This window comes from Patagioenas fasciata, chromosome 10 (genome assembly GCF_037038585.1).
Source record: "Patagioenas fasciata isolate bPatFas1 chromosome 10, bPatFas1.hap1, whole genome shotgun sequence".
In the NCBI taxonomy this organism is placed as follows: domain Eukaryota; kingdom Metazoa; phylum Chordata; class Aves; order Columbiformes; family Columbidae; genus Patagioenas; species Patagioenas fasciata.
Genome location: NC_092529.1, coordinates 5,395,819 through 5,409,352, shown reverse-complemented (window position 1 = coordinate 5,409,352; position 13,534 = coordinate 5,395,819). Strand labels below are relative to the sequence as shown.

The 13,534-nt window shown below is 38.7% G+C and overlaps 1 protein-coding gene and 1 long non-coding RNA gene across 12 annotated transcripts in view; one reads left to right on the top strand and one right to left on the bottom strand.

The window, feature by feature from the left end:
* Window positions 1–8,816, top strand: part of IQSEC1 (IQ motif and Sec7 domain ArfGEF 1) — a 318,301-nt gene extending 309,485 nt beyond the window's left edge. For 10 of the 11 annotated variants that reach the window (XM_071812987.1, XM_071812986.1, XM_071812988.1 and 7 more), the window contains 2 exons: window positions 2,809–2,858; window positions 4,175–8,816. In XM_071812987.1, coding sequence (XP_071669088.1) covers window positions 2,809–2,858; window positions 4,175–4,735 — 611 coding nt within the window. In that variant the 3' untranslated portion in view covers window positions 4,736–8,816. The remainder of the gene's footprint in view (window positions 1–2,808; window positions 2,859–4,174) is intronic. The other variant, XM_065845362.2, reaches the window with a different exon arrangement.
* A 2,116-nt stretch (window positions 8,817–10,932) lies between these two features.
* Window positions 10,933–13,534, bottom strand: part of LOC139828761 (uncharacterized) — a 6,286-nt gene continuing 3,684 nt past the window's right edge. The window contains exon 3 of the long non-coding RNA XR_011740687.1: window positions 10,933–13,176. This is a non-coding gene — a long non-coding RNA (uncharacterized lncRNA). The remainder of the gene's footprint in view (window positions 13,177–13,534) is intronic.

Here is a 13,534-nt window from a genome sequence, read left to right as displayed (position 1 = left end):
AACCTTTATTTAGTACTATTTCCAAACTTTTTCCCCAGACATACAAAGCCAGCTTGTAATCCAGTGTTTAGATATCAAAGTAACTCACTGGCATAGAACAGGATTTCAAGAAATAGAGGGTAGCAGTGGGAAGTATTCACACTTAATGTAATGGTCTGCACAGCTGTGAGATCAGTTTCTACAAGGTAGAATGGATTTTTATGAATGAAACTCTAGAATTTCTTTTGAAATATTTAAGTTTGTAAAAAATATTTTGGCCATTTACTATTTCTGCTATAAAACTGGAATATTCTTAGTCCTGTATGTACATCTATGGGACATATTATAGTTATGTAAGTACAAGATAATTTCTGACAAGGAATATTCCTATCTAACATCAATGAATTGTTGGAAAGAATCAGAAAAAGATAACCGAAAATAAATTAAAAATAAATTAAAAACCACTCTTACATCCTTAAAAATTCCAAGTAGATCAGAGTAGATTGAGCAGAACTGGTCTTCAGATTTGATAAATACCTCTGTGCTTTATATCACAGCTGTTAATTATTATGTGAGTACTGAGCTGTGTTTACATACAGTTCTGGCTGAGAGTCGCCATTTTCCTGAAATGCATTTGGATGCTCTAGGGAAACATTTCTGAGAGGGGAGAGCAGAGAACAGTGTCGCATAAACACACCTCGGCAGGTTTCCTTAACAGCTTTCATGTCGCGCTGTAGGCCAATATAGAATTGGGTTCCATTTGTTTTTAAGAAACTAAACTAAGCGCTCTTTATTGTGATAGTGCCTGTCTCAGGGAAATTAAAGGCATTTTAAGTAGGACTTTCTGTTTGGTCTTGGCTTTGCTAGTACTACTTTGCCCTGAAGTTATTCTAAGCAAAAATCTGTCTCTGTCCATAAATTCTGTGTATGTACCGTGTTCATAGTTACTTTATGAGAGACTTTGCTGTATGCAAAAGGCATTAGATTTTCCTGTTTTCCCTCATTTTTGGCCACATGTAATGACTTGTGGCAAGTGTCAGCCTTATTTGTGATATTAAGAGATGGCCATCTTCCTTTGTGTTCTTGTATTGGCAAGCAAGAGTTGTGTGTTAATCAGTACTAATCCTGTTAGCAAAGCAGAAATATACTGCCTGACCAGCAGTAAAAATAAGAGATTATCAAAACCAGTTTTTCTTGGGGGTTTTGGAAGATAGTACAGTCATGGTTTTGATGAGGCCAAAACTGCAGCAAGAGATGAACCACCAAACTTTTGATAAAGAGCTTCTCTAGGGGAATTGTTCAAAATTGCAACAAATTTAACAAGCTGAACAAAACACCTTGAGCACAAACGCCTTCCCCTCAGTTTGATGTCAACATAGAGGGGTTTGTGCTGGACAGTAACTCTTGGTGATAAAGACAGAGCATGAAACATTCCAGTAATCTAACCAGAACTGTAGCTCTTAAGAGAAACTTGGGTTGCAGGGCAGCATCCCATGGCCATCCAGCTCACAGTTCTGCTTATGGATCCCATAGGTGGTATTTTTAGATGACACTGATCTCATAAGATTTAGAGATAGTCTAAATTGGTGTATGAGAGGATATGTCAAGAAGTAAGGGTGAAGCTCCCAGCAATCACTGTTGTGTCCCACTTACCAACCGGTCCCAAAGTGCTTCTCTTTAGCTCTGATACCAGTTGCCTTTTGGGCTTCTGAAGGTTCAGCAATGCTGAAACCTTCACATTCCTCTGCAGTTCACCCATGATAGTGTTGGATTCTGAAGGCAGTGATGTACCAGTGCAGGGTGGAGATCGGCTTTGATATTTGGCCTGGGAGGAAGCATGGAGAAAATTTAGGGTTCTGAAAACATGCAGATTTTAGAGAAGCTTTGAGAACCTGACTGTTCTTCAAAGGTTAGCTTTGTTTATACAAATTGTTTGGAAACATTGCACAGCAATTTTCAAGAAGCTATCCTTGCAGAAAAATCTATTTCCACTGCAGCCATATGCTATTTTCCTTTCTGTGAAATGAGAGAGAAAATCTGGGATCCCGTGTCCTATATATAGCTGCTGACATATTCCAGCTCTTCAGGCGAACCGTCGAGTGTTTCGTGTGTAGTTCTAGGCAAATGTCTGGCAATTTGAGAATACTGGAGAACAAATCCATCATACTTAAAGATAAAGCACTGCACAGCCAAACAAACAAAACCTAGCCATAATGTCAAGACAGATTCCAGATTTACTGATAAAAAATTAAGTTTAGTTTTTTAAAACCTCATGAAAGAAGATAATATGAAATCCACTGAGGTTCAAAACTGAAAATGAAATGGTGAAACTGATGCCCCTCACCAATCTCCCACACTGAAGTTCAGAATACGCCAATATTTTGTATTTAAATCAATGCCACCCCACAAATATATATGTTACCAGTCTTTAAAGAAAGAAACTTCATAGACAACTAGATTCCAGGAAATTGGACAATTTAAAATTGTTGCTGGTCAACACCATGACTACACAACTAAATGGAGATACTACAAGTCACGTACTTTAAGAGTTGTGCAAATTAAAAAAATCACACCCAGCTAATGCTAGTTGGATTCACAACAACAATACCTCTTAAACATTAGTCAGGTACAGCAACTTTATCTATATTAATGAATGGCCTTAGAAGTCGCAGTTTCTGCCGTCGTAGCTGCTGTCCCGGTGCGGTGCCATGTCCCCCGCAGCCCCTCTAGTTGTGTGTAGAGCCCCCGCTAGCGACGCAGGGCCAGCAGCTGTTTTTCACCCGGGTCTTGTCTCAGTCTCTAATCTCTGGTGTTGCATGTCCTGGGCAGGCAAGCGTGGGCGACGCAGCAGTGCAGGATCGCTAGACAGCAATATGGAAGTAAGTAGGAAGTTCCTGATGTCTAGCTGGATGTGATGATGTGCATTTCAAACCTTTCTTTTATATACATATTTTTTTGCTCTTTTTTCTTCTAACATATAACCTGCCTGCCTCGAATAAAATGCATGCCTAGGCTACTCACTCCGTATTCTTCCAGCTTAAAAAGCACTGACAGCTTGTTCTAGACCAATGCCATTTTTGGTTTGAGCTAACCTTGTTCCCTTTGTTCCTGCAAGCATGGTTCAATGAATATGATGTGTCCTTTTGCCACCATTTCAGTCTGGTCCCAGCTTACAAGCCCACTTGCTCTTTGTTACCAAGTACACTGTTCTTGCTGTTTGGTATTTAGCTACAACTATTGACTTTCATGCTCAACCATTCCCATTGCTTATTTTCAAGTTAAATTGCTAAATGTATGCAGTCATGACACCATGGAATTGCACAGATGGGGCATGGGAGGAAAAAATTCTTAAGATAGGTGAATTCAATGTGGATTTCATGAGATTTCATTCATCTTCAAACCATTTATATATATATTGTTCATGTCTCTGAATTCAGCTTGCAGATTTTTTTCTCTTTTTTTTTTTCCTCCTTTTTTTTTTTTTCCTTTGTGTTTGCTTTAGGTAGATTGCAGTTTAAATCTAGCACACTTTGCCTAAGTACTGTTGTGTCCCATAAGTCTTTTTAAAACATACAAACCCCAAACTTCCAGAAATTAAATACACCATTCCAGGCCAAATAAGGTTGGACCGCAGGTCAGAAGAACACAATCACATAGAAATCTTAGTGGCAAAAATGGTGTGGTTCCATTTAACACATAATTCAGAGGTAGGTTTGAGAAGCAGCACTGTGGCATATAGTAGTGGAAAAACTACTATTCAAAAAAAGTTCAAAATACTGTTTTGAAATCTGAATTGTAACTGTAATATTTGCTGCTGTGTATTTAGCTGTTTAGGTTGAATTTAATGTAGTTTGATTTTTTGTTGTAAAAAGTCTAGTATGGTATTTTTTACAGTACTTTAAAATGTATTTTTCCTTTAAAAACACACTCCGAAGTCTTACGTTACTCTTAATTAAAGTCATAGCATCTGATAGTAAAGTACTGAGAGAAAAAACACCTAATGCTTAAAATATCCCAGGAAGGGCATGAATGCCTCACTGGCAACTTAGAGAAGGTGGAAATACATTTTTTCCTAGAACTCTTAACGTAGTCCACCCATGTGAACACTGAAGGAGGAGTTGTGGGTCAGGGTGAACTTTTCCTCTTAAACATTTTAAGATTTTTTTAATTTTTATTTCTATTAATTTCTTTTTAGGGGTCCATCATTAGCAGTCCTCACATGCGCCGAAGAGCTACATCAACCCGAGAGTGTCCATCTCGCCCTCACCAGACTATGCCTAACTCCTCCTCACTCCTAGGTTCCTTATTTGGTAGTAAAAGGGGAAAGCCACCTTCCCAAGGCCATCCACCATCCGGCTCATCCCAGCAGGCTCCACACCCCCCAGCAATCCCCCACCAGCAGCACCCCCAGCACCCCCCCGCCATGCACCACGCAGGGCCGGCCGAGGGGCAGGCGCCGCATGCCCACCACGCGCAGTACTGCCACCTGCAGAACCCGCCGCCCTACCACCACCACCACCACTACCACCCGCCCCAGCACCTCCAGCACCCGCACCAGTACCACCAGCACGTGCCCCACGCCCAGCACGCGCCGTACGTGCCGCACGGCCACGCGCAGCACGGCCACGCTCCCCACGCGCCCCCGGCCCACGCGGCTCACGCCCCGCACGCCCAGCACCACCACGGGCCCCCGCCGCCCCCCGCCACCTCCGCCAGCACTAAGCCCAAACACAGCGGCATCAGCACAATAGTCTAGAGCGGCCCAGCCCTCCTCAGAGCTGTAGTTTTCAACCAAGTTACAAAGGCACTTACAGGAAGCAACAAATCATAGCGTCAGTTTTTACCTAGACAGACAATTTAATGGAGTTGCGTGAGCTTACAGGCTTGCTGTCACCAAATAAAATAATTCAAGTTAGCACACTCAATACTGGTTTTACTTACCCACTCGACAGACACCATCTGGTTAGTTCTTATTTCCAAACTGCCTTGTAAATGTGCTGCTTGCTGAATATGAGTAAAGCTACCTTTTACACCAAATCCCTCCACAGTTTTACCTGCATCATAAAAACTTAGTCTATGAGAAAAAGAAAAAAGTGATACAGAACCAAGTGTTGCATTCTTGCTCTTTTATTGTCAATGGGCAAAAAAAAAAAAGTAGACCTGATATGGTTGATGAAAGTACATAAGTAAACTTTATATAATATAAATATATACATATAAATATATATATATACTGTATAGTTAACATTTGTGCTTGGAAAGAAATTTTTTCAGTCCACAAAACTAGCAATATAGACCTTACAAGGAATTCCACTTACTTGATAGGACAGTATAATAGATGAATAGTATATGAAAGAGTAGACCAAAAATATTAAAGGTTAGAAACAAATTTCAGACATTTCAGTATTTTCATTGAAAGTCCTCTGGACTTGCTAAAGATTTCTAAGCAATCATTACTACATGTGCCAAGTAACATAGCATTTAAATGTTGTAGTCAAATACTGCTTTGTATAAATCCTTATTTTATTAACATGATAGTATCATACGTAATCAGTATTATAACTGCTCTGCTATTTCAGGTAAGCAAACTTGTTAAGATGCAGTAATTATACCGTAGCAATGTAGGATGGCCATTTACCAGCAGTTGGTCACACAAATTCTTAGACACTTTAAAGGCTGTGATAACTGTGAACTTACATGATCCACATTTCTTTCGTATGCATATGATTTAACGAACACACATGAAGAGTTCCAACAGGTGCATGTACACACTGCAAAAACATTCATCTCAAACATGAAAATGGCAAACTTCCATCTTTCTCAGCTACTTTGTTTCCTGTTCACCATAATTTCTCATTTTTACCCCCGATGAAGCTGAATTCTAGTCAGAGTGTTTCCAGGTGGAAGTGCTCTTTAAACTTGAAGGTTTGTTTTAGAATTTAGTATAGGGTTTTTATATAAATATCTATTTTAAAAAATGTAATTCCATGTAGCCATGTGCTAGCAACAAAGTGGCTTCACCATTTTTACTCATCACATTTGTTAGTTGGAAAGTACCCAGCACTCAGCAGGCTGAGTTGATGCTCAAACCCTCACTTTCATAGTCCAGTTAGTTGCAAGACATCACATAAAAACAGGCTGTGCTGTTGTTGCTTATGTGTTGTAATCAAACCATTTGCAAATTTATATACGATTTTTATCCCCAAATCCTGTACAAAGTTATACATGGCGCCTACTTTGTAGTTTCAGCACTTTGAGGCACTGCAAGGACTTTACACCTAAACAGTAGAGACAAAGGAATCACAACTGCAAAACTGTACCAGCCTAAAAGCAAACCTTGAAGAGGATGAGCAAAAAGTTCCATGTGAGATGGGTAAAAGTAATAAATTATAACAACCAGTCGATTTTCTATTTAGCAGTAATACCATTGTCAGGAATAATGACCTGAGAACAAGAGGGTGACTTTTGGTATTGGCTTGCTCATGGCATCTCTAATATTGGGGGGGACGGGGAAGAGGTTGAGTCTTTTTTTCCCTTTCATACCATTGATATCACAATACCAGCAAAACTGCGAACTGAGCACTTTGTTAACCTCCACAGAGAGCAAATACAGCAATCTAGAGTTTAGCCTTTTGTTTAGAGCTGTCCACGTTTGTTTCACACATGTGCAATATGTTTTCCCCTTCTGCTCCTTCTCCTCTAAATTATCCTCATGAGAAGAAAATAAAATTAGTAATGACGTTATTCTTTTTTAAGTATCACTCATACTATTCTAAATTCTGCGGCTTACCTTTAGAGGGCTCCTAGGGGTCCCCTGAGGCTCTGTTCCTTGCAGTTTAAAAAAATATATACTGTTCTTATAACGGAAAGTAGAACTGTCTGCATGTCATCTAATGTTATTAGTGTGAGGCTACACTCTACATATTGTATATTTGCAAAATATATCAGTGTTACTGTTGATATTAGTTGAAGTAAAGTGATAACATATTTCAATATGTAGGCTTTTCTTCATACATCTGTACCAATAGTAGAGTCTAACTGTAATTTATAGGTTGTTCCAGAAAAGATAAAGAACCATTCAGGTATAAACATCTTTCAGAAACCGCATCTTTTAATTAAAATGGAGGTAAGAATGCTGCTCTGCCCTGAGTGACGGAGCCTGTACTTGTTTCAGATGCAGAGTTATAGTGTAAGTAACATTGCTTGTGTACGGAATACAGAATATGCGGTAGCAGTGGAGGGGAAAATCTGACTCTGGCTGTGTTAATTACCAACGAAGATGTTAAATCTCCCAGATCTGCATTTGTTTTATGTTTAAAAACCCCTTTCATTCATTTAAATTAGGGTTACATGTAACTATTCTAAACTTACGCAGTAAGCCACATTTTAATGCTTGACCACTGATTTTCCATGTGCAATCAGTTACATATTCAGGAGACGTCACAAATGTGCATGCAAAAAAACCATGTACACATGATGTGTGCACACGAGGAGAGCGTTTGTGCCTACCCACCAGGCGCGTTTAGTCACATGTGTAAAATCACAGGTCATTTTGAGGCTACTTTAAACAACAAAACTGGTCAAATAAGAGCACAGTATTTGTAAACTCGTATTAGTTTCAGTCAATGAGGAGAAACAGTGGACTCGATTTTTTTCTATTTTTTTTAGACTCTGTGTTTGTATGTACTTTAAACAAACAAATGTGTCTTCGTGTCAGCATAACTCTTTAAAACTTGGCTGCTTGTTTTGGGTTGTAGTGTAACCTCTCTGACTCCGTCCTTGACTAACAATTGCTTTGAGCAGTGTGGGTCATGCCTAGAGTAGGAAATTGATAGTACTTTAACACTGTGGGTGCAGGAGTAAAATGAAGAGAGTTTTTTTCTCAAATGCATTTACCAATTAAAAACTGGTACAGAACTGCATAGAGTGACCATGTTTCTCTTTTCCCATAAATGATGTGGCAAAGTAGTAATGCTGATTGGAAAAAAATGAAAGGCAAATGTAAAGAATGAAGGTGTGGCAACAAAAATCTTTTCTGGGACAACAATCAGTTATATATATTTGGGATTTTTATTTTTTTAAGTTAAGAATGAAATGTAAAACAATGTAAAAACAAAAAAAAAACACAGTTCATCCTAATATAATGTGCGTCTTGTATTGCTAAAGAAAAAAAACCCAAGTCTAACATACAGTGTAGAATGATTTTCCCATCATGTACTGCATGCAGCAGAAGCCTCTTGTTTCTTGCTAAAATGAGCTGAAAGACAGTCAGCAGATATTTAAACAATCTCTAGGTGTTGACTTACTGTTCCATATGAAGCTGTGTGTTTTCTGCAGTTAAGCATGCATTTTGCTGTTCCGTTGTAAAATACCATCGCACTTCTTGCCTGCAAAATGGATTCTTGTGTATATATTTAAAAGAAAAGTGGAACCAATAACAAGATTAAATTTGGAAAAGAGAAAAGGGGGTGGTGAAAATGGGACCAGTAGGGGGAATAGATCATTCTCTAAATTGTACATAGTGTGTAAATTAGTATTACTATAAGTCTGCAGTCACTTTGAGGTTGCCTATCTCCTGCTAGGAACTTAAATCAGCTTTGAGTTGTATTAAACTGTTAGAATTAGGTCTTGAATGCAGACTCTTAAAGACTTCAAAAAACATTATGCTTACAAGAAGCTTCTGTTCTGGGGAGGCTTGAGACCCCTTTTGTAACTATGGGGAAGAAAGGAGTGCTTTCATTTTAATATGCATTCTGTTTGTAAGTAGTAACAGACCCTATTGATGTAAAACTATAACTGTGATCATGTGGAGAAATCAAATAAATAGTTTAAAACTCTTTGTTTCTCATTTTCTGTAATCCAAGAACTTCAACTCTTCAGACATGGAAGAAATTCCTTCCAATGGTATCCTGGCCCTGCTCAGGCAATGGGATTTCTGCTGCTCCAAAGGGGCCAAGAGTTCAGTCTTCGTCTTAAATTAAAGATAAGTTGGTGGTAATGGTGGTCGGTGCTGTGGAGGCTGGGATCTCTTCTCAGTGGGTTTTGACTGGTGGTACGATAAAGAGCAATAAATAAAAAACCTAGATCTGAGAACAATGAGAGGTAACACTGAAGAGGCTTTTTGGTGTACTGTTTGTCAGAACGTTCTAATATTGAAAAACAAAAAACAACAGTAACTAGATTTTGAATCTTCTTAAACATGAACTGTCGGGCACATTCAACTGCTGCCGTTCATCCTCGGGCTGTGTCGGTGCCGCAGGATGGCTCGTTGGCGTTGGATGGAGCGTGGAGAGGAGCCGCTGTGCTGCGGAACCACCGACACCGCAGTAAGTGACACCACTGCACAAGGATTGGCCATTGTACCTCTATTGGTTTGTTGTGCATCTTAATTTATGCCACAGAAGGATCGCTACACAGGCACATTTGTCACATGGGCCTTCACGATATTTGATGTTACGCTCCTGCCATTATTTTAGATAATAACCTGTGGCGTACACAGTTGCATTGGTTTTGTGCATTTTCTGCATTCCCAGGGGGTTACAGTGTGTCTGTAAAGCCTGCTAAAACTAATGCTTAGCTCAATTCAAACTAAATCCTGTGTTTGCTTGTTTTTTCCATGAATTTTAGGAGATTCTTGAATGATTTTGCGAGAGTAGTCAACTATGACCTATTTCTGAATGGCTGTAGTTTCAGGATGTACATCTTGATCCATGATTTTTTGATGGGTAAGTATCCATTTATCACTAGATGCTTCCTGGCAGCCGTACAACCCATCGGAAGGTAACCGATGCCTCACAGAAACCCGCTGCTACTGGAAACAGAAGAATTTGCAGTGAAGTTCTTTACTGGTACTTCTATCCCTGTTTTAGAACTTACGATTTTAAGAATTTTGATGCACCTACATTTTGTGAAGGCTGAGGGTCTGTATTTTATTCTGAAAAGCCTTTAAATTTTGTTATAAATCTGTTTTTTGTTTTGCTGGGCTTTTTTCCCGTTCCATTTTAAAAGTAGGACCTAAATAACATGTCTAAATGCTGCTGCTTCCTACCTAAACTAAGACTCGGTTGAAATCATTTATGGTCTGGCACTACTGAAGAAAAATAAATAGCCAAAGGAACCTCAGCAGCAGTTGTGGTTTGTGTGATGGATTTGCGCCGGGGCAGTAATGCAAGTAACTGAGTTTTAAAAAAATTAAATGTAGCTTAATTGTGTGATAGTCTAATAGATCACAGTTGTTGATGGGGCTTTTTACTTTTTCATATCCTTATTTGAGATGCTCATCTCAATGGAGTTGCATGTTGCCTTTTTGCTGAGGATGGGCAATCTTGCCCTAGCATTAAGAAAAAGGTCAAGGTTTTCTGTCACTGCTACTGAAAACCACATATTTTGCAAGTGAGGTGTTTGGAAACCTTTCCTGAACTCTGTCCTGTTTGTGCATTTTCGATGTTTGTGTGCGTGTATCAGTACACAGAATAATTGCAGGAATGTATTGCCATGCGATAACAAGACACTTGCAGCTCCTCCAGACACCACACTTTAAGAGGGGGTTACTTGCCAGGTATTTTCCGTATTATTTAGTTGTAATAAAGAAGTGCAATATTGAAATGACAGGGAAATGAACTAAAGAACCTCATAGGTTTTACTTCAGAAATATGTTTTATCTGTATCTCTCTTCAGGTTTTTGTTGACTTAAAATCTCATGAATTCTGTTTAACTTTTCTTTTTTTCCAGTTGGCTTTAATGATTGATTTGCATTCAGGAGTTTCATAAAAACAGGTGTAGTATCATTTTGCCAGGTATTTATTTGGAGTATATATAATATTAATAGTTTTGTGATGTCTTCTTCATCAGCTACAACCTGAACCCCAAGCATGGTATCACAGGCGCTGGTCACACGGAGGCCAGAACATCTTCCACGCACTATTGCTTATCCCTCAGCTTTTCAGACTGAGCTTCAAACATTAAGACCACTTCTAGGTTCTTCTTTACACTCAAACAGTCACAAGGAATCAGAATTAGGATGCTGTTAGGATTGTGTAATATTTCATATTTCAGCAGGCGTACGTACTGACAAATGTATTTGCATAAGATGAACAAGGTACTTACAGAAACATGCCGTAATAAATGTTCACGGGTATGATAACTGCATTATATGCGTCTTTTTCAAAAGGGTTCTTAGCCTATTTACTAGCCTCTTAGTGAGTTCTGCTGCTATATTTTCTTGAGATAAAATTCCTAGAGGAGAATATAGCACAGCTGACTAGAACGAACTATCTAAAATATACAAATGATGGGAAAATGCTTCATTTTAGGTGTATTTTTAGTATGTATTCTTTTTGTTTCCTATTATTTAAAAAATTGAAGCCAAATCCTGTGTTACTTGGCAAAACTAAATCGACTGCAGGATGAGGCTGATCATGAATGGTAGAAAATGCTTCAATTAAGATCTCTGCTTGAAGGACTTCCTAAGCTAATTAAGATTTAAATGGAAGTTGTGTGGGTGATGCTCACTTGGAACCACTACTGTTTTTAGCTGGTAAGATTTATTATTTTTACCATATGTATAAATGAATGTTTTTAAGGATAAAATGTTATCTTTAAAATCCCCTTTATTTAGCATTTTTGCAATAACTGAGATGGGAAATTAGCATCATGGTTCACAAGACACAGCTCAAACAAATCACACAAGCATACAATTTGTCAGCTCCGTTGTAAAATGACATGCACAACTTCAGCTTGCTTTTATTTCTTCATATTTAGGCTTAGTGATTTAAACAGGTATCTATTATAAGCATGGAAAAGATAATCTGTCTTTAGTAAGCTGAATAAGGTAAATTCCTTCAAATGAAATGTTATGCGTGCATTGTGAAAAATACTTTCTCTCTACAGCTTCTCATTTCTGCTACAAGATAATACATTAGCAAGTGTTTGACAAAGAAATGGGCTTTAGGTTTTTGTCTAGGGAAATGGAAAAAGCAAGGACTATGCAGGTGTTCTGGGTTAGGAGGCTGTTATTCAGCAGTGGTGTCACAGCTGGAAATTAAAGCAGCTGAGCATTTTCTCCTCCATAAGCTCACCATATGCTCTTGACTGATTACTGTTTTCATTTTACTGGCTAATATTCCTTCATATTTATCTCCAGCAACAGAGAAGGGCATTTTTACTTAATGATTCATCCTCTATATTGTCTTTTCCATCTTTCTGGTAATCCTGTGTCTCTGCTTCTGCCTTGGCCCTTACTCCAGGCTCCAAAACTTCTGTTGTGCTTGAAAACTTGAATTTTGAAGAGCAGTGAGAAGAAGTAACATTTCTAGCTCAATGAGAAATGTGTACTGAGTATTCTAAGTAGGACTTCAGGCATCTTAGGTGTTTATAGCCCTGAATTTTCACAGCATTTCAGCAATTTTTAAAAATGTCTTTGATGATTGCTATAGCAATTTGTAAATTTTCAAAGCAGCTTGCATGTATATTTTATACATAAGGGTTGAAGAAACTTTGTTTCTACTCTTTGCAATTTTTTTCTGCTACTGTAGCATTCAGATTTCTGGATTGCTGGACTGTTTCATGACCCTGCTCACATACTTGCAAAAACTGCCAGCACAGCTTCATGCAAAACAGGTGTCTGTATGTCTGAATGACAGGGAGGCAGCCTCCACAGCTCCTCTTGACTGTGGATTTGAAATAACTGGAAGAAAAAGCTGGTGAAAAAAAGCACTTGCATTTTGGCTCATCTGTTTCTCTTTCCATATATGAGAGGGGAGAAACAGATGCCTCGTCTGGGATGAAGCAAATTATTGGACTAAAAAATTATTAATAAAATGTTCTTGAGATCCTGGAGCTCTTCCCTTGCTCTCCAACAGCAGACTACCACATTTATTTTGGCAAAGAGGCTCTTGACCCATCTCCATTCTGTATTCATTAATAGTGCCAGGATGTGCTTTATGCAGTTACTGCAGGATCTTTATATAGGCGCCCTTGTTCTCTCACTTACCGCTGTCATTTTTGTGTGATAGAAACCCTGCGCTATCCAGGCTGGCTTCCTGCTCTCCATCCACAAATGTGCTCACACACAATCCCACTGGAACAGCTGGTTTCCTAGACTGAGAGCTTAGGTTTATCTCCTTCGCAGAATTATACTTTATTTCAATACAATGTTTGGCCGTTTTTCTCTCTCTTAAAAAACTGAAGCGTATTTGACTGTAAAGAAAAAAATTGTAATCCTTTATTATTTGAAATAATACAGTTTAGAAAATAAAATACTCATAATTTAGTGCTTCCTTTTTATCTAGCACGACAGAGCTAACTGACAATTTGCCTCTAACTGTCACTGTAAGTTGTAAGGAATCCATTTCACTCACTATATGTATCTGTTTCTTTTTCAGGTACTTAGGATAGCCACAGTACAATAATTCTGGATGCAGGCAAGCTTGGACAACTGTATTTATACAGTCAGGTGTTAACATCTGTGTTTCAAACACATCACATTACTTCCCCAGCATGTAACCAGGAGCAAAAGTGGAAATACCAGTTCCTGCTCTCACCTTTCCGAAGATCT